The sequence below is a fragment of the Psittacula echo genome (assembly GCF_963264785.1).
Source record: "Psittacula echo genome assembly, chromosome: 4".
In the NCBI taxonomy this organism is placed as follows: Eukaryota; Metazoa; Chordata; class Aves; order Psittaciformes; family Psittacidae; genus Psittacula; species Psittacula echo.
In genome coordinates, this window is record NC_137738.1 from 120422299 (window position 1) to 120443275 (window position 20977).

The following is a 20977-nucleotide window of genomic DNA, read 5'->3' on the forward strand; positions in this document are numbered from 1 at the left end:
CCAGTGGTGGGAAGGAGGCTGCAGCCATGGCGCAGGTGTCCTTTCCCTCAGCCTGACTCCCATTTGTGCTCGTGTCCACCCACATTTTAATCTAGTTTTAGCTCTAAAGGTGTCTCCTCAGAGACAGGGGCCGCCATGGGGCTTTTTGCGCTACTTTTTACCTCAGACTTCGCAGGACGACTCCAATGAGGGGCCATGCGCCCTACGCCGCCTGACCCTCCTCAGCCACCGTCACCGGCAAGGGCTCCGCGCTGCGGAATCGAAACTCTACCACCAGCACCAAAGCCAATCCGCTTCCTCCTTACTGCGCGGCATCCGTCCCCCGCCGCTTCCTAGAGCCAATCGGATGGCGGCTACTGGTGGGGTTTGTCTAGCCATGGCCGCCGCCACCACGAGCTGCCGCCGCGTCGCGCTCCGCGGTTGGGCCGTTGGCGGCGGGGCCGCGGCGCGATGGCGGCGGCCGCTGCTGCCGGACGGCTGCGTGCTGCGGGTGGCGGCCGGGGCCTGCCGCACTCTCACGGTGGAGGTGGGCGGCAGGTGAGGGGGCTCTCGGTACCGGCTGTGGGCAGGGGGTCGGCGGGTTCAACAGCCGTGAGGAGAAACTGCCGCTGGCAGTGCTGCTGGCGTTGCTCCGCTGTGGGAGCGGGGCAGGGGTACTTCCGCATGGAGGAATGTTCTTTAGCTGAGGTGGGGAAAGGGGCTCTGAGTGCGCAAATAGATCTCCCTGCCTTGTGCGGGTACAGCCGGTGCGTACCTTTGTTTTGTAGTCGTGAAACAGGCTGAGAGAGCTGGGCTGGGGCAGCCTGGAGAAGAGAAGGCTCCTGAAGGGGAGACCTTAGAGCAGCTCCAGTGCCTAAAGGGGCTGCAGGAAACCTGGAGAGGGGCTTGGGACAAGGGCCTGTAGGGACAGGCCAAGGCGAATGGCTTGAACCTGCCAGAACAGGGGAGACTGAGCTGAGCTCTTAGGCAGAAGCTCTTCCCTGTGAGGGTGCTGAGGCGCTGGCCCAGGGTGCCCAGAGAAGCTGTGGCTGCCCCATCCCTGGCAGTGTTCAAGGCCAGGTTGGACACAGGGGCTTGGAGCAAGCTGCTCCAGTGGAAGGGGTCCCTGCCTGTGGCAGGGGTTGGAGCTGGGTTAGCTTTAAGGTCCCTTCCAACACAAACCAGGCTGGGATTCTATGAAGACCAAACTCCACCCAGAACAGGTGAATGATTCATCTTTGGTATGAGCAAAACATCTTGCCTCTAAGCCATATGTGTGAGACTTCAGGTAAGATCCAGTGTAGCTGCAGGTCTTTGCTGCGAGGTGACGGAGCAGGACATTTGAGGCAAAAGCACTTTTAATGGGACTTTTGGACAAAGAGTTTCAGTTTCTGGATCTAATGGGGATTTTTGTGTCTAGTGTGAAGTGTAGCCTGTATTCTATACAGCTGGTGCTGTAGATGAATGTGGAACTTACTGGAAAATGTATTTGGGTTCACCATGACTAACAGATTATTTCTTTCCAACAGAAAGATGGAATTGTCTTCCGGAAAACTGGCGAGGTTTGCTGATGGATCTGCTGTTGTTCAGGTAAAAAAAAGTCAAAGTTTGGGCAACTTCATAATGTCTGCATCTGAACAGTCATTGTTAGGGTATCAGAGCCTGTTAAAAGGATAGAGAGCTTCAAGTGGCAATTTAATCCCTAATTAACCAGTAGCTGTGTTTTGTAAAGAAGGGTTTTGTTTGGAAAGCAAACATAATGGTATGAAGCATGGATTTATGTGGTTGTTTTCTGCAAAGAATATTCTGGAGTTTTAGTCTGAATAAGTTTAGGGATTTGGACAATATTTTGTTTGCAGGTCATTTCATTTTTTTTTTTTCTCAATCCAGCTAGGTGACACAGCAGTAATGGTCACAGCAGTCAGTAAAACCAAGCCTTCTGCATCTCAGTTTATGCCATTAGTGGTAAGTACTAATGACAAAATGAGTTTTGTGATCATCAGTGGTAATGATTGAGTAGTGGAGTTCAAGATGCTGGGGGAATGGGGACTACAGACTCTGGACCTCGGAGTAACAGTGATAAAACAGCTATGTCTGTGGATGAGGGATGGGTGTGGATGTTGTCTTTGTTGACTTTAGGAAGGCTTTTCACAAAAACCTTGTGAACTTCATAGAATCACAGAATAGTTAGGGTTGGAAAGGACCTTAAGATCATCTAGTTCCAACCCCCCTGCCATGGGCAGGGACACCTCCATGTCACCCAACATCCAAGTTCAGCTCTTACATTTCAGATGTGTGGAAAACTGGTTGGATCATGAGGCTCAGGAGGCTGTGGTTATTAAGGGTTAATGACTTAAGTTCAGGTTGAATAATAGTTCCTCAGGGATCTATCCTGAAACACAGCCTGTTTCATACTTGTAGCAGTGCCCTGGAATCCCTCTGAACCTGGGGTGCAGTAGTGTTCTGCACAGTTCAGACTGGGAAATGACTGGCTGAGCAGTCTATATAGAATGGGAGGGTCCATTTGGTCATCAAGGTAGAGCTTGAATAATGTCATCTGAATTCAGAACTGACCATGTTGTGAGCATTACCTTTGGAAGTGTCCCTTCTAAACTGAATGAATCTCTGGCTCTGAAATAAGTGATCTGTTGTCTTTAGGAATCCCTGTTTTGTTTTTAAAGGTTGACTACCGCCAGAAAGCTGCTGCAGCAGGGAGAATTCCTACAAACTATCTAAGGAGAGAGCTTGGTTCCACTGATAAAGAAATTCTTACAAGCAGAGTAATAGGTAGGCTGCAACATTTCATTTACAATTTATTTTAACTATTTTGGAATATTTAAATAATATGAATGTTCGAAAAGATAGTGATTTCTACCTGCTGTTTGCAGAGTTGATTTGCAGTAATGTCAGAGGGAAACAAACTTGCGGTTTCTTGTTTATCAGTACTGATTTTCAAAACAACACATTACATATGCTGTGTGCATGTGACTTTATATATGAGCCTGGATCTTGAGAAATCTTGTTACCACCTTTGCGGAGATTAAGATCTCATCCTAACTGTAGAGATGTTACCTCTGCCGTTGCCCATCTCTGGATGGGTGGAAGGAGCAACCAAGCTAAACTGAAATACAGAGGCAGACTTACTGATTGGTATACACTCATACTCTTCCTCATGATCCTGCTTGAAAAGTTACTTCCATCATGGCTGTCTCCATTCAAGGATATGAGAACACTTTGGAATTCAACATTTACATATATACATCAGCATCTTAAGGCAGCAATGAAAATAATTAGGAGAAGGAACAGCCTATAAGGCCCAGGCTGTTATATAGGGTCCTATATGCTTCAGAGTGAAATAAGATTAATGAGAAATCATGGAAAAATGCCTTTGTTGCTTTTCTTTGAGCACTATGTCCCTTCATTGAAGATACTTCTGATGAAATACTAATAGGTTATGTGTATCCTAAAGCATAGACTTTTCGAACTGTTAAGTTATGCTCACCCAAATACCTCTTATTCCAGTAGCACTCAGAGTAGAATATTAGACTTGATTGTATTCCTTCTGAGTTCTCTGCCTTTTCTTTTTTGTTGGTTTGGGTCTCGTTTAAACCATTTGTCAGCTTCTTATGAGGTTATTACAATACAAACTGAATACTAACTACTGAAACCCAAATACTTCTTAGATACTGACTTATTTCTTTTGCAGATCGGTCAATCAGGCCACTCTTTCCAGCAGGCTACTTTTATGATACCCAGGTAGGTCACGCTCATTGTCCTTAACTATAGTTGCCTTCAGAATGGAAATCTTGGGTATATCCAGTGAAAATTTCACATAATCTAGTCAGTGTTTTAAGTATAGCAGTTTTCATGAGCATCAAGGAAGGGTTTACACTCTGAAAAACAGTCTAATAGAGAAATGCTGGGGTTTAGTTTGTCATTTCCTTGTCTCAAATCATTTTTGTTACATACTAGTTTCCAGATTTTGTTGTAGAGGAACGACATTCAAATATCCTCTGTACAACAGAGGAAAGAAAAGCTAATACTCTGTGTTGTATATGATATTATACATTTACATTAGTGAGTTTTCTGTGAGCTTTCCAGTTTAAATACCTGATCAAGTTTTCACTTGCAATAACGATTTGTATAAATATGTGGAAAGTTTTGCTTTATTGTCCTTAGCTTTGTATTGACAGCTAATAAAAATGCATAGGTCAAAATTATTCATTGTCTTTTATCTTATGCCAGATCCTTTGTAATCTTTTAGCAGTAGATGGTGTAAATGACCCTGATGTTCTGGCAATCAATGGAGGTAAGAGGACTGTTAAAAATTGCCTGCTTGTGTGTGATTTAATGTGATCCATTATTTCTAATACAGATTGTTATCTCTCCATTCCAGCTTCTGCAGCACTTGCGTTATCTGATATCCCATGGAATGGTCCTATTGGTAAGTAAGTATTTTGAAATGATGGATGATTTGAACATAATGGAAGGCTTAGACCACAGTTCATGATTTCTTTTTTAATAAGACACTGAATCTGAAGTCTACTATCTTTTGTTTCTAGTATTGGAAATAATTTTGCAGTGGGTAAGATTATTGCAATTCAGAGCATTATTTTTCCTGGGCTAAATGTATTCCTGGACGGATTTATAGTCCAGAAATAGTATAGTATAGAGACCATTCACTTGTATTTTTTCTTTAGAGAAACTTGGTCTTGAAAAACACTGTTTAGAAAACAGCTGGATAGGAATACAGCTTTGTTTTTTTCCAGGAACTCAAGCTTAAGAAGAGCTTTATTTCATTGTGAATATTTTGGGTGAAGAGAAATGATCTAGCCAAGAACAAATATTTGGCTGTGTTTTCCTTTCACCTGCCTGTATTCTAGAAGGTGTGCCCAAATGACTTAAACCCCAACAGACTTACAGCCTTGTGTATAATATTACTCAGCATTGTATGCCCTACCCAGAAGAAATTCAAGAATTAAATAATTCTGCTTTACCCGTTTGTTCTTGATATATAGCTAACTTGCTACTATTTAACAATGAACACTTAGCTTTGAAAATTATACATCTAAAACCAAAAATAAACGTAAAATGATGTCTTAAAGAACTTCCTTACTATAACAATAATAATCTGGAGTTTCTTTGTAGGTGCAGTAAGAGTAGGACTGCTTGATGGAGAAACTATTATCAATCCGACACGAAAACAGTTGTCTTCTAGTACTTTAAATTTAGTTGTTGCTGGAGCTCCACAAAACCAAGTTGGTAAGTAGGTTAATGAGTAATAGCTGTTGAGGGTTTGAAAATCAAGTTAGTGTCTCTTTGATGCTCTCCTCATCTTTGAAACCTGTATTTTTACACAGTATTAGGAGTAAATAACAGTGGTAGGTTTAACTTTTGGTTAGATAAAGTAAATTCCATTTTATCTATCCAGTTTAATGTTAATCTGTATTTCTTCAATTGAGTTAGATTGCTTTTGAGCAATAAAATAATATTTAATTTTTAAATTTCCATTCACAGTTATGTTGGAAGCAACTGCTGAGAATATATTGCAACAAGACTTCTGTCATGCCATCAAAGTAGGGGTGAAGCAAACTCAGCATATAATCCAGGGAATTCAGCAGCTAGTGAAAGAACAGGGTGTTGTCAAGAGAACTGTTCAGAAGTTGTATGTTGCTCCTGAAGAGATTGTGGAATGTGCAAAGAAGTAAGTCCAGACCAAATAACTTGATCTAAATTCTGTGAAGTGACTCAAAGTGGTTATTTAACCAGAATTTAATTTGCTGAGCTCTGATCAGATAGTTTGGGGTGATGGTGGGGGGTTGTTTAATGAAACAGCATGTTTTGAATGTTCAGTACTTGTTATGTTTTCCATAGAACCTTAGGGACACAGCTTTCCGCTCTCTTTTATACTTAGTGAAAAGAACAGGTTAAACCAAACACCCTGAAAACCCAGTGGAAGTAGTGTAAGTTAATATGCCTTTCTTGTGGAAGAGTGACAAGAGAAGTTGGGATGTTGTCCAGTGGAAGAGATAACGAGTTCCAGAGAGGTGGCAGGAGAGCAGGCAGGAAATGCAGCTGGAGCTAGTAATGTGTATAAATGTCAGTCTGGGGCTTTCCTACTGCTAATGAAGACAAACGTTTAGTCCTCAAAACCTAATTATGTGTTTTATAAGCTGTGTTTTCAAAAGTTGTTTCTTTTCTTCCAAAAGACTTGCTTCCAACAAGATCTACGCAGTGTTCACGGATTCAGGCCATGATAAAGTAAGTGATCAGTTGAAACATGATACAATTATTAATATCATAATGAAACTGTACTAAGATTTAGTTCTTTACACTAATGATAATAACAACTCTTCTCCTCTGCATATATTTGCAGTAGTAATAATAAATTGTTCTGTAAATTCTTATATACCAGAATATTTGTTTGCTGTATGTGGAGATGGAGACTTCCTTTTTACAAGGAGTCACATAGAAAAGATTAGAGGTACAAGTTACTCCTGGGGAGATTCTGGTTGGAGATAAGAGGAAAATCTTTCACAATGAGAGCATCAGCCATTGAAATAATCTCCCCAGAGAAGTGGTGGGTTCCCCAGCACTGGACACTCTTTAAGATTGGGCTGGATAGGGTGCTGGGACATCTTGTCTAGACCATGCTTTTGTCAAGAAAGGTTGGACCGGATGATCCTTGAGATCCCTTCCAACCTGGTATTTGTGTGACAATCCTAGTTCTTATTCCCTGAGTTTTACCGAATTTCAAACCCAACAAAAACCCAACAACTTGCGTTCTGCTCTGTAGAGTTAAGTGGTTGCAAATTCTGTGTTCTAGGTTTCTAGAGATGAAGCAATTAACAAAATAAGGCTTGAAACAGAAGAACAGCTAAAAGGTATGCTTTTTCTGCTTGCTTAATGGTTAGAGAATGCTTACCACAAGCTGATGCTACTTAGAGCTACAGTGGGCTCTGTTAGCCCAGCTATTTCAGTAAAAGACACATAAAATTCATTTTCCAACTTGAGATGCAATTTCTTTTTTATACCCAGAAAAATTTCCAGAGGCTGAGCCTTATGAAATCATAGAATCCTTCAATGTGGTTTCAAAGGATATTTTCCGAAACCTTGTTCTGAATGAATACAGAAGGTAAGGAGATCAAACTGCTACTGAATAACATTTCTGTTGACTTTCTGTCCAACACTATAGTTTCATTGATCTCGTAATTTCTGCTTGTTACTTTAGGTGTGACGGGAGGGATTTGACTTCCCTCAGAGATATTAAATGTGAAGTGGACATGTTCAAAATGCTTCATGGATCAGCCTTATTTCAGAGAGGCCAAACACAGGTAATATCTTGAAACATCAGATACTGTAAATTAATTAAAAGCTGATTTGGGCCTTTCATTGTCTTGGGGAGAGGTGGTTTGAGAAGAGAGCAAGTCCAAAGTTGTATCTTTTCACCCCTCTGTGTAGACTAATATGTTAAAGATATTTGTTGAAACAAAAGCTTTTAATGTAAAACATAATCCTGTTTGGTTTTAGGAAAACAAGTGACTCAGTGGATGGGTCATTGCTGTGCAGGGCAGTGCTGAACTGTGCATCTTTTAAAAGGAACTTCATATGTAACCTGGACTGAATAGGGAGACTGTACCCCAAAAAGTCTTATTAATGAGACTTTTTTTCTCTTCTTTGCCTGAAGTCTCAGATGTTGTGGGGGGGATTAAAGTAAGATTGTACGTGAGTTTGGGTCTGCTATATTTCTATACCTCATTTTCCTTTCCATGACTGTCAGCCATTGATCTGACTTACTACAGGGAACACGGGGAGTTGCAAACAGTGATTTACTCCCCACTAAAAATAACACATGCTGCCAGTCCATCTGATAAACAGGTTTGCTCTTTTGCATGACATCTGGCCCAGGCTCTTAAATGAAGTAGTTTGGTTTATAGGGAGCGAACTGTTCCAGGTTTAAGAAACATTAAATTACTAATTTTTAAATGTGATTGTGTAATCTTTGCGGATACTAATACATTTGTGCAGTGAAGGAAAAAGTTTGCAGATGACAGCGTATTTGTTGCTCAAATCAGTCTTTTTGATTCTTCATATACAGTAAAAGTTGGCAATGATGGAAGTGTGTATGAGCAGTTTATTTACCCTCTGTCCTTTTATTTTAGGTTCTCTGTACAGTTACATTTGACTCTATAGAATCAAGTGTAAAATCGGATGTTATCTCAACAGCAGTGAGGTATGCTTCTCTATGGTGTTTTGTCAGTGGTATTAAAAAGAGGGTGAGCATTTAAGTACAGTGATAAGGTCCTTGATCTTCGCTATCCATATCCATTAGGACTGAAAAATGTGTAAAACTAGACTTTGAAGTGATCTTGGCTGTTGCCTTTTAAGGTGACATTAATTCCATAGATGCACATTTGAAACTGGGGAGTATGACAAGTAACAGCATCCAGTCCAGCTGAGAAAGAAGGGAAATAGTGAATTACTCTTGAATCTGCAAAACTGTGTCCCTGTGTCAAGCCTCTTTAAATAAAACAGTTGATGAAGGTTCATTCTCTCTTTGTTCCAAGTATTTATCACCACACTTGGAACTTGATATGAGCTTACTCAATCTGTCTCACAAGTCTGGCAGTTTTGCTCTATAGATTGGATGCATGTAGCCCATGAAGTGCTGTTTCAAGTTTGGTTAGAGTGGAAAGCAAGTTAAAACGCAGATAACTGGGTGATGGGCTTTTTTTCCCCCAGCTGAATCAGCCTATCTAAACATTCTCATTTTGTCTCAAAATAAAGAAGTTCAGAGGGTGAAGTGTGTGTGTGTGTTCTTTGTTAATGGAGTGAGGAAAATTTAACTTACCAGGTAGCAAGTCCTTCTGCCATTAACATTTTATTGCTGAGGGCTACCCTGTTGAGAGGGGAAACTCCTTCTGTTTAAGGCTGCAGTTCAGTGATCTCATCCCACCAGTGTGGGAGGTTTACATCTTGAAGCAAAGCTGACACTCTTTTGGCGTAGAGGTATTTGTCCATATTCTGTAACTTTGGTATTCTTGGAAATCAGTTCCTGTGTTTAAATAATGGAGTTTAATTAGCAGTCAGTGAGTTGCTTCATAGAATCATAGAATAGTTAGGGTTGGAAAGGACCTTAAGATCATCCAGTTCCAACCCCCCTGCCATGGGCAGGGATACCTCACACTAAACCATGGCACCCAAGGCTTCATCCAACCTGGCCTTGGCCTTCATCAGTGCCTCTGTATGACACTACGTGCAAGTCTTGACTTGATGCAACTTTCTTTATAGATGAGCTTTTTGTCCTTATTGCTGGGTCAGATCTTATGATACTTTGGTAACTGTTTTGAGCACACTTTTTGATTGAATCAAAAGCTATTTTGTGGTTACAGAGATTCTCAGTTGTTCTTCTGAGTGCTGAAGCTTCTAAGTCCGTACCGCATTGTGTGCAGTAAGATGCTGATGTTGTGAGAATTTGATTTTTGTTTGTTATTCTTCCTTCAGACACACCAAAACCAGCATGAAGCACTGACAGGGCCTATTCAACTCAGAACAGCCAGGAGCACTGTTTTAATGATGATGATGATTAACATATGGGGGTTTTTCTTTGTAGACTGTGCTTTTTAATTTGCTTTCTGCATAGAAAACCTTAAGAAAAATGTGGGTGATCAGCAAATCTATTGATTCATGATACTGGCTGGGTTTATTTATAATCTTACAAGTTGCTTATTGTATGTTTGATGGCTCTTTTTTGACATGCTCTTGTTTTTAATTCGTAGTGGGATAAAAGATAAAAACTTCATGCTGCATTATGAGGTAAGAGCTTTACTGTGTCCCAGCTTTCGGCATGGTTCACAGAAGGGCTTTTAAAGGAGGTATTGATCACTTCCAAGGACACAGATTATCTCTAGATTTGCTAGAACTTATTAATTAAAGTCCTTATGTGAATTTATATTGCACTTTATGAACAAAACTGTTGGTTTCCTAAAAAGCACTGGATAATATGTGAATTGCTCTCTTATACGGTCTTCTTAATATCTTAACATTAGGTGAGCTCCTTAAGAATGGGTTATTGCTGAAAGCAGGATTAATCTGCTCTATTATTTTTGGTCAACTCTATTAATATGTTCAGCTGACATACTACACCAATAGTCAATAAGTCCTTTTACATCTTGGATCTGTCTCAGCCTTTGGAACTTGCCCAGAGTATTTCATGCAGGCACCAGGCACATCTTGTCCTGTTATGTGTATGACAGAAATGAGCTTTCTGATGTGTTGTTTGGCAAGTTTAATTGGAGTTAACTTCTTGTGCTGTTTCTCAACTACCTTGCAACTGCTTTATTCTCTGGAAGTAAAACATTCACTAATCACTACCTAAAGTGCTCCTGGTTCCAGACTGAGTGACTAAAAGTCAGTCTACAGTACTGAAACAGAAGTGTGCTGGTTTGATTTTTTTAATGTGTTTTTACCTGAAGATGCTCCAAAGCTTCAAAGAATCTTTTCTAAGTGTATGTTTTAAAATAATTTTAAAAACCTAGCTAATTTTCTCTATACACGTGTTTTACTTCATAGTTTCCACCTTACGCAACTAATGAGATTGGCAAAGTGAGTGGTATGAACAGAAGAGAACTTGGACATGGTAAGTTCGGATTAGAGCAGTCCCATGCTCCTAAGTTGTAATGTTTTATCTGATTGGTTTTATTTATGGGTGACTTGGTGTTTTTTTATAACCAGGTGCACTGGCAGAAAGAGCTTTGAAACCAGTTATCCCCCAGGATTTCCCATTCACAATACGAGTTACTTCTGAAGTCTTGGAGTCAAATGGTATTATGGTTTTCTGACTTTTAACCTAGTGCCAGAGACTAAATCTGGTTCTTCAAAAAGGTGAAGTTTGATAAGCTTGAGTTGTAGGCATTATAGTTAATAAACTTCATTTTTAACATTCTTAATCTTGATAGCTCTGTTACCTATTACCATACTTAAAAAGGATGTATATGGTCATGAACAATGGACCTTTCTTTCACTTTGTGTAGCAGCACAGTACCAGGATGAAATGTAAACAGGAAATCTGTGTTTAATAGTATTTGGGGGCATTTTTATGCTATAGAGTAAGGAAAATAAGTCAGCATGTATTGAGCCTCATTCTTCAGTGTTTAATCAGAGCTCGTACCCTCACTGGCTGAGAGGTAATTTCTGCCTGCCTGTTTTTGTTCTTTCTCATCTCCAGTCTGGGAAAGAGCTCTCTCCATGTCACCTTCCTGCAGATTCCCCTGTGTGTGTGGCAAGAAGTTCCCTGAGGAACTTCTCACGAGTGCTGCAGTGAGATGACGTGGCTGGGAGGAGGGGGTCAATGGAGAGAGGGGCTCCCATTTGCAGCTTGCAAACCCACAGGTTCTTTACCTAGAATATTTATTAGTGGTGGTTATTGAGCTTTTTTGGTATTGGTATCATGAAAGATTCAAACTGTATTACCCATCCTTGTTAAAAATACTTCTCCCACAGAAAACTTCTAGTTGCAGTTATTTATTGTATGTGGGTTGCTGCACAGGATTTTCTGAATGGCAACAATTTAAGTTTCAAGCTGTCATTGAAGGATATCCCTGACAAGTTTTGTTTCAGATACTTCTGACCAGTGTTCAATACTTTCTTTTTCTCTGTATTCTAACTCCTTAGGGTCCTCTTCAATGGCTTCTGCATGTGGTGGAAGTTTGGCGCTAATGGATGCAGGTACAAAATACAGCACTTAATAAGAAAAACTACATATGATAGAATCATAGAATAGTCAGGGTTGGAAAGAACCTTAAAATCATCCAGTTCCAACCCCCCTGCCATGGGCAGGGACACCTCACCCTAAACCATGGCACCCAAGGCTCTGTCCAACCTGGCCTTGAACACCGCCAGGGATGGAGCATTCGCAACCTCCCTGGGCAACCCATTCCAGTGCCTCACCACCCTCACAGTAAAGAATTTCTTCCTTAGATCCAATCTAAACTTCCCCTGTTTCAGTTTGAACCCGTTACCCCTTGTCCTGTCACTACAGTCCCTGATGAAGAGTCCATCCCCAGCATCCTTGTAGCCCCCTTCAGATACTGGAAGCTGCTCTGAGGTCTCCACGCAGCTTCTCTTCTCCAGGCTGAACAGCCCCAACTTTCTCAGCCTGTCTCCATACGGGAGGTGCTCCAGCCCCTGATCATCCTCGTGGCCTCCTCTGCACTTGTTCCAACAGTTCCATGTCCTTTTTATGTTGAGGACACCAGAACTGCACACAATGCTCCAAGTGAGGTCTCACGAGAGCAGAGTAGAAGGGCAGGATCACCTCCTTCGACCTGCTGGTCATGATAATGTGTTACAGGATCTGGAAATGACCAAAGATTATAAAAATGTCTTTTTATTTACCACTCTTAGGAGTTCCAGTATCAAATGCAGTTGCAGGTGTAGCCATAGGGCTCATTACCAAATGCAGTCTGGAAAATGGAGTTATTGAGGACTATCGTTTGTTGACGGACATCCTGGTGAGTGTCCTAGCACTGTGGTGGTTATTGCTGGTTAATTCTGTAAATACTCTCTGTGGTGTTTTGTGTAGTGTTTTACCCATCAGGTCTGCAACATGCACTACTGGAAATACCAAATAGTTCCGTCTTCTCTGTTTTGTCTCCCAAATTCCTTCCCTATTTCAAAAAATCTCTATGTAATGTCCAGTCATGTGTCTTGGTTTTTTGTAATTACTCAGTTATTTCTTTTAAGCTCCCACAAGCTCTGTTTCCAATGAATTTTGTCTTTTCTCTGGATTAATAATTCTTGAATAATTTACTGAAAGCCACAATATATTGAATGGACATTAGGAAAATAGCAGAAGGGGGAAGAATGAACATTAGCATGCTGCTGCTGCTTCACACTGGCGTCCACAAATAGTGCAAAATCAGTGGACCAGATATTCAGAAACTAGTCCACAAAGCTCTTAATTTTTGACGAGAGAAAGGAGCAATGTTAATCGTGGACTGCAAAATAAGACTGAAGAAAACCATGCAAGTCTTCAAAGTAATTCCAAGTCTGCAGAACTGCTTGGTGGCTCATTGAAACACAGGATGTGCTTTTAGTATAATGAGACTTGACACTGGGATAAAGTTACTCCAATTTGTTTTTTCTGTCTATGCTGGTAGGGAATTGAAGATTACTATGGTGATATGGATTTCAAGATGGCAGGTACTAATAAAGGAATAACTGCCTTACAGGTATTGTAACATTAAATCTTCCCAAAGTGAAACTGTGCCAAGGTATCTAAACCTTTTCTTACATATTAATGTCACTTAACTCTTTTCTTATTAGGTTGATCTTAAACTGCCAGGAATACCAATAAAAGTTGTAATGGAAGCTATTCAGCAAGCTACAGGTAGGTCCATATTTGTTTTGCACCGATTTTATCAAATAATATGATAAATTATACTAAATTCTATGTTTTATGAAACTAAATAATTATTTTTTTTTTTGCTGTTCTGCTTGTGGAAAAGCTTCTATCTTCAAAAAGAACTGGTCTGGTTTGGATGTTGCCTGTTATACTTCAATATAGGCACTTCATACCAAATAAAGAGCTTTTTGTGTCACAGGAGAGCGTTCAGTCTCCACAAATCCAGGCCCTTTTCACCACTCTCAAATTCCATGTTATTGTACACAGCCCCAGTGACAGTGTCTGCTGCTCCTGGAGGTTCCTGTTATTAAAACAGAACAAACTGGTGTGGTTCTAATGGTCACCAGTTGGGTACAACAGGTACTTTGCTTGGAGAAATCGCAATAAAATTAGTGGCATAGCAAACTAATGTACAAAAGAGCAGCATTGGGGTAATACATCATGAAATACCTGCATGCAGTAGTTTGTGTGTGACTGATCCAGCATTACTGAGCCACCTCAGTTTCTAACATATTTGTCATACTGGATTGAAACAAATGTGAGAAGTTGGGGAAAAAAGGCTTGCTCTTTGCTGTGCAATGCATCAGTAGAAAGGGCTGATAAAAAATAAACTCCAGACTAACTTTAAAGTAACTTTACACCAGTTTTTAAATGTCTTTTGAGCAGTGGGTTCTTAGACCTGAAGTAAAACCTTGTGTCATGGTTCATGGTTAAGATCTAGCAGCTCGGTTCCTTCTGAATAACACAGGTAGTGAAGGCTGAAGTGCAGGTCTGTGCACTGAAACTCTGGATTGCTTTTGGTTGGTGAAAGTTGGGAAAGGGAGGAAGCATCTGAAATGGATTTGAACTGACACACAAGCACCTTATTACATGACTTCTAAACCCAACAGAGTACTGGTACAAAAAGAACAGCAAACTCTTTCTCATTTACCATAAATTCAGCTATATTTACTATTGAAATTTACTGCTTTCTGTATTCTGACCCTTATTAAAATGTAAGAACTCCTGATTCCTATTGAATGGTGGTTTACTTGAAGCAGCTCAGCTAAAGTTCCAGGCCAGTGTATCATAACTGATCAAAGTATAGCTTAGCAGCACTCTGCTTCATATGAATAATACCCTGAAACAGAACTGTAGGTATGTTCTAGGCTGCATAAAATTGTTGAGTGTGCTGAAGGGATGGAGTTTATATGCACAGAGCAGAAGGTTGTACTGCAGCGAACATGCACTGCCTGAAATGTGTTGGGTTCCCATGCTACATTCTCAAGTTAGGCAGGAGGCAGGTTTCTATGAATGGATGTTCATCTACTTTGTAACAAAACCTGCATACAGTTATTTTCATCTTACACAAAGCTCTTTACTTTTTCCTTCCTCCTCCTTTCTCCTCCAACCCCACAGCTGCAAAGAGGGAGATCTTACAAATTATGAACCAAACGCTGGCAAAACCCAGACCTAATAGGAAAGAAAGTGGACCTGTTGTAGGTAATGCTCATTGTATGTTAATATGAATTCATCTATTTTATAATTACCTTTGAACAATAAGCTGCTGCTTAGACCAGTTGGTTTTTAATGAATGTCTGTTACATGTTTCTGACCCTTGGAGTTATTTTCTCTTTGAGTTTTGAGGTGAATTTTGGGGGGTTTTAAAGCCATGTGGGACAGCAGCAGTAAACTGCTGTACACCAGAAAACAGGATTAAACTGAAGTTATATGGAACTCTCAGAGTGGGTAAAGGTGTCAATATTGGTACAGCTTAAGGTAATTTACACTCATCAAAGTATTTGTGTTCCATGTTTTCACTTACTTCAATTCTACAATGTAATTACGTCAATGTTCAGCCAATACAGCAGCTCTAGAAGATTAAAACCTACATGAACATGACATAGTATATGATAGCTTACAAGATTATTATATTAAGCATTTCAAGAGTACTTTTACATTTTCTTTCAGAAACTATCCATGTTCCACTATCAAAAAGATTAAGATTTGTTGGTCCTGGAGCCTATAATCTGAAAAAGCTTCAAGCACAGACTGGTAAGACATTCTTGCTTCTTCTGATATTATCCTAATGTGCTATTAGCTTCTCTGTATGAATATTGCTAGTGCGGAGGTTTTGCTTGGTGGATCTTAGTAGCACAGGTATTAGTAGCACAGCTATTGCTGAATCTTAATGCTATCGTTATGCCATTTTAGAAACTATAAGTAGCTAAACTTAAACTTCCCAGTTTTCTGTAGACCATCTCCATGAAACTGGTATTTGTGTATCAGCAAGGACCTACTAAGTAGATAGGAGGAAATATCAAGAGAAAAGGGCAGTTTTAATTTGTGCTTTATGCTGCAGGCTGCAAAACACTGTCTTTTCAGACCTAACCTATGGTTAGGTGTTCCAGTGCTCAGTTCAAAGCGAGTCTGTGCTGTATCTTGGGTAATAGATGCATGTGTTTTGAAGTGCTAATGTAGCTGAAGTGAGCTTCACCTTAGTTGTGTAGATTCTCTCTGTAAAAGTGCTTGCAGTTTGTCTCACAGCAGGAATTCCCAGTGTGGTGCACATGTGATGGTGCTTTTCAGGGCTTAGGGAAGATGCAGTTGAAGGGTCACTTAGGGGCAGTTTTGCAGATAGTGTTGAATGTAAGATATAAAGCTAAGCAAGTGTGATCATGAACATGCTGAAGTGTAGATCAAATCTATGCAGCTTCTCTGCCTATGAACTAAAGACTTTTTGCTCTTGAGATCTTAATGAGTCTGTGCAAAATCATTTTGCTCTATTCAAGTCTTTACTGAATATAACTTCTGCCTACTGAAGCAGTAGCACTGTTCACCTAAATCCTCTCATTAATCCTCTTTTGAAGGTGTAACTGTAAGTCAGCTGGATGAAGAGACATATTCTGTGTTTGCCCCCACCCCTACTGCCATGCACGAAGCAAGAGAATTTATCCGTGACATCTGCAAAGATGATGTAAGGGCAGAATTCTGTTGTTGGCTCTTTCAGTTTGCATTTGGTGAACATGTCTCTTACTGGTTTCTCTTTTCCCCCTACAGCAAGAAGTGAATTTGGAATTTGGTGCAGTTTATACAGCCACGATAACTGAAATAAGGTATAAAACCTGCTCTGGAGTTAAAGTAGAAATGAGTTTATATGGCTGCATTCCTGATACCTAAATATGATGTAAAGGGATTGCTAAATGTATATTGGTGACAATGGCACCTGCATCATCCCTGATATTTTCTTAGCTGAAAATACTCTGTTTCTTAGTATGTCTGTTTATTTTTGCTGCTTGTTTAGTTATTGGGGTGTTTGTATAATAAAACCTAAGGCTTTTTTGTCTTTGTATCTGATGTGGTAGGAATTTGCTTTTCACTTCTCAATCCAATAGGTCTTGCAAAAATTGCGTATACTTTTGGGTGGTAATTACTGAAATACACTGTCCTGAAATAACTGATTTCCATGCGCTTCTAATTGAGGAAAAATGAGAGGACATTGTTATGGTTGAGATAAGATTTTTAAAAGGGAGGAATAAAATCTTGTTGATGACAAGTTTTCTAATGCTTGCCTTGGGGTCAATACGCAGAGTAAAATACATAGACCTGTGTCAATGCATTTTGAGGTAACCCTGCTGTTTTCTGTTGCAGAGACTCTGGAGTGATGGTAAAACTATATCCAAACATGACACCAGTGTTACTGCATAACTCACAACTTGATCAGAGAAAGGTAATGCCTGCTTAAGCAAGGACAAACTGGACACTTAGATTTGGTTTTCATCAATTCTCACTAAACAGAGTCTGCTTTAGCTGTAACACATCTGCTATTGTAGAGACAGTTTCTATGTTAAAAGCTGTGTTAGATGAGCAGCACCTTTTTGGGTAACCTCTGCTGTACTTAGAGATGCGAACAGTCTAACTATGTCCACCATGGTTTTATTCTTTGTACTTCTATGCACATCACCAGGTTCTTTGGATCTGCAATCACTTTACTGTGTAACACTTAGAAACCTGCTGTTCATAAGGTAGCGTTCAGTTGCAGTGATTGTCTGAAGTTTAGCATGAAGAATCCCTAAAAGAAAGAACTTTTACAGGTAACATAATCAGTCACACTGAAATAAACTCTTCCCAAACTCACTGTATTCTAGATTAAACATCCGAGCGCCCTGGGATTAGAAGTTGGACAAGAAATTCAGGTAAGTATTTCTCTGACTTTAAAATGCAACCAAACTGTTGTTCCTGTTGTAGAATTTGAGTGAATTATTTGGTTGTTTGGTTCTGGTGTGTATAAAGAAAGTATTTTCCATGTTACATTCCCTTTCTCTGCTGGTTAAAGGTCTGATCATTTCAAGGTAGATTTATTGAGTGTCAAACTCTTGCTATCAGAGTACCACATGAATTCAACTGTAAGACAGGCTAAATGGTGCCTGTTGTTTATGGTTTTGCTAGCATCACATGGAAAAACCAGACCAGAACACCACCTTTCAGGGAAAATTCTATCTCCAGCTCTCTCTAAGTTGATCAGTCTGAAAGCGTTTAGTTTTCCTCACAGGTTAAATACTTTGGACGTGACCCAACTGATGGCAGAATGAGGCTCTCACGTAAGATCCTGCAGGCACCAGCCACAACTGCGCTTAAAACCCTGACTGACAAAAACAGCATTGTCCTGGGAGGTACCATTCCACAGTCATCGACTTCATCCCAGTGACAGGTGAGGCCATAGGAACAGCTTCAGATGACTCAGTACTGTGCTTTCTTTACAACTGTTGTGAAGAATCGTATCAGTCTTGTTTTTCTACAGTACAGTTACCCTTCAGTGGTGTGCAAATACTGCTTGCCACTTAATGTTGCAGCATGTTGTAAGTTATCCGTGGCTTTATCACACCCTTTCGTGTGCTGCAGATATAAAGAGCTTGATATTTAAAAGTTGTTCAAGTGCCCTGACGGTTTAAGGCATCCTGCACAGCCTGCGTTCTCCAATACAAACTAATTTGTTCATCTACAACATCCATGGGAGCATTCCCTCTTCTTTTCCTTGCCATCCTTTTTTTAAAGGAGGGGGGGGAAAAAAGGGAGGGAAAGAGAAGAAAAAAGAAGATGCTTGTTTTGAGTTGCTTAGTGGAGACTTTCTCAGGCAATCTCAGTTAATGGAATGCCCAAGGCTCTTCCCTAGAACTAGTTTTCCAGCATGTATTTGACTGTTAATAGAGTTATCATAGAATCACAGAATGGGTTGGGCTGGGAAGGACCTTAAAGCTCATCCAGTCCCAACCCCTGCCATGGGCAGGGACACCTTCCACTAGAGCAGATTGCTCCAAGCCCTCTCGAACCTGGTCTTGAACACTGCCAGGGATGGGGCAGCCACAGCTTCTCTGGGCACCCTCACAGGGAAGAGCTTCTTCCTTATCTCCAACCTGAACTTCCTCTGGTTTAGTTTAAGCCCACAAAAAGAGTTATGCCTATACCTTTCACCACGCTGTTGTCTACATTGGTTTTAATTGGGAATCTACTAGGACATGAAGGTGTCTGATCATAAAACCAAGAGCAGTTGCACAGTGAGATTGGCACACAAGAGTGCAATGCACCAGTGGTAACTTGAGGCCATCTGTGGCAATCTTCAGGCATGATTCACAGCCCTGGAAGAAATTAAAATGAATGAATGAATTATGAATGCCTGTGAATGCCGTGCCCTGATACGAGCAGTTGGTTACTGGGTGTTTTCTGTCTCTTTCAGGAATCAAGCTGGGATAGTCGATGGAAACCCAAGCGGCCTTTGCTAGAATCTGTAGATGTCTGCACAAGAATCTGCAGGTGGATGGTAGTGAATCGTACGTCAAAGTAGACACTATTTATGCTTCAAGGTGATGTGGAACTTCAGAGTCTTCAAACTGATTAAAAACCCTTTTAAAATAAACCCAGAACCAAGCAATGCTTTTCTCACCTGTAACGAGGCTGAGGTGAGGCTCTTAAGAACGTGGAATTGTGTAGGCTGAAGAGCAGATTACATTGCGGTGTTTAATGTTGTTCTCACTATCCTCTCAAAACTGTAAAGATGAGAAGCAAATATTCCTGGGAAAAGGAATTATCCTGTTACTCAGTTGAGACACATGCTTGATCTGAGTTTTCCTGGCTTTTCAGGGTGCAAGACTGAAGTGTTGAGCAAAACGTAGAGGCTTGAAGTATCACCTTTAACATGATCGACACTGTTTCACATGAATACATCAGTAACTGTGATAGGGTTCTGATTGCTAAAGTATCTGAGCAGAAGGGGGGCAAAACAAAGGACCTGGCTGAAACATCATTATTATCTGGGTTCATTAACAATTCATTGGAAAATACATCATTAAAACATTAAAAATAATTGTTTGGGAATAAGCAATTGATGGGATAAATCTTCCCCCTAAAACACCCTCGCTAAGGGTGTCAGAATTCCTTTACTGATTATATTCCATCAGTGGAATATGGCCTCTGGAATCAGTGGTGTCTTGTAGCCTTCAGACCATTCACCAGGGGCTCGCAGAACCACTTGGTTTTCTCCTGTGAGGTACAGGTTTGCAAATGAAAGAGGTGAGACCCTTCTGCTGCTCACCAGTTTGTACTTGAGCTAATATCAGCTTCCCACCTGAAGGCAGGTGGGCTCTGAACCTCCTGAAAGGAAAAGCAAAGCACTGGAGGGAGGAGAAATGTGAATGTACAGTAACAATTGCTCATTCTTTTCCTTTTTTTATTCTAAGTTACAATATTAAAGAAGAAAGAACCGACTGTGCCACTCCTCTGTACTCATGTCTTTCATCATATGAGATGGAAAGGTTTTCCTTAGCAATCGTTTCCTCTTTCAGGACTGTGTTCTCAAGGAAGCTGTGGCTGCCCCATCCCTGGCAGTGTTCAAGGCCAGGTTGGACACAGGGGCTTGGAGCAAGCTGCTCCAGTGGAAGGGGTCCCTGCCCGTGGCAGGGGTTGGAGCTGGAGGAGCTTTGAGGTCCCTTCCAACACAAACCAGGCTGGGGTCCTGTTTCTTAGTAAGAATTCCAATGTCCTTGCCTTACTATGACTTAGTTGATTGAGCCCATGTTCATTACTTATCCTAGACTGTGTTAATGATATTACGTAGGCAAATGCTGAAGTCCCTGAACAGAAGCTGAGATGTTTCCATTTCTCATCACTGTTCTCAGAAGCTGACCTCCCAAATCTAAGTGGTTTTCCAAGTTTTGGTTGCTTTTATTGTAGAATCATTTCTGTGGGGCTACGTTTGTAGAATGTAGATGGATGGTAGTAGATGGATGCTGCAGTTACTAAAATATTACCTAAAATACTAACTTTGGAAGCTTTTTTTTTTTCAGCTAGCTCATTACCAGTAGGATGCTTGCATTTGAATCCGTGAAAATCAATGATTTAGGAGCCAAAAGAATCCCATTCTTTCCTGGTAATGCATTTCCTGCCTGCAGTAACAGGAGCACTATTTGTGTGGTAGGTGATGATCTCAGTAAATCAGCTATTGCAGTGCTTGGGGGACTTTGTTTCATGGATGATAAAGTAGGAGAAAGATTCTTGTGTTCCTGTGGCAGAACCTGTGCAGTCAGCCTGGCTTGGGAGCTGTCTGGGAGGAGCACACCC

At 40.7% G+C, this 20977-nt stretch overlaps 1 protein-coding gene across 7 annotated transcripts in view; it reads left to right on the forward strand.

Moving 5' to 3' along the window:
- The first annotated feature begins 374 nt into the window (after nt 1-374).
- PNPT1 (polyribonucleotide nucleotidyltransferase 1) overlaps nt 375-20977 on the forward strand; it is a 31593-nt gene continuing 10990 nt past the window's right edge. The window contains exons 1-30 of one of the 7 annotated variants that reach the window (XR_013956541.1): nt 375-537; nt 1509-1569; nt 1870-1944; nt 2661-2766; nt 3686-3735; nt 4225-4288; nt 4376-4423; nt 5128-5241; nt 5497-5683; nt 6189-6240; nt 6806-6863; nt 7018-7114; nt 7211-7313; nt 8142-8212; nt 9759-9795; nt 10552-10618; nt 10714-10803; nt 11653-11706; nt 12385-12491; nt 13140-13211; nt 13306-13369; nt 14783-14866; nt 15335-15418; nt 16234-16340; nt 16424-16479; nt 17015-17093; nt 17512-17559; nt 17916-18074; nt 19098-19320; nt 20704-20830. Coding sequence is in view for 3 of the 7 variants with exons in the window: in XM_080614859.1 (XP_080470985.1) it covers nt 377-537; nt 1509-1569; nt 1870-1944; nt 2661-2766; nt 3686-3735; nt 4225-4288; nt 4376-4423; nt 5128-5241; nt 5497-5683; nt 6189-6240; nt 6806-6863; nt 7018-7114; nt 7211-7313; nt 8142-8212; nt 9759-9795; nt 10552-10618; nt 10714-10803; nt 11653-11706; nt 12385-12491; nt 13140-13211; nt 13306-13369; nt 14783-14866; nt 15335-15418; nt 16234-16340; nt 16424-16479; nt 17015-17093; nt 17512-17559; nt 17916-18071 (2352 nt within the window). In the remaining 4 variants the exon portion in view is untranslated. Of the gene's footprint in view, nt 538-1508; nt 1570-1869; nt 1945-2660; nt 2767-3685; nt 3736-4224; nt 4289-4375; nt 4424-5127; nt 5242-5496; nt 5684-6188; nt 6241-6805; nt 6864-7017; nt 7115-7210; nt 7314-8141; nt 8213-9758; nt 9796-10551; nt 10619-10713; nt 10804-11652; nt 11707-12384; nt 12492-13139; nt 13212-13305; nt 13370-14782; nt 14867-15334; nt 15419-16233; nt 16341-16423; nt 16480-17014; nt 17094-17511; nt 17560-17915; nt 18075-19097; nt 20096-20703; nt 20831-20977 lie in introns of those variants that run through there. The other 6 variants (XR_013956542.1, XR_013956543.1, XR_013956540.1 and 3 more) reach the window with 6 other exon arrangements.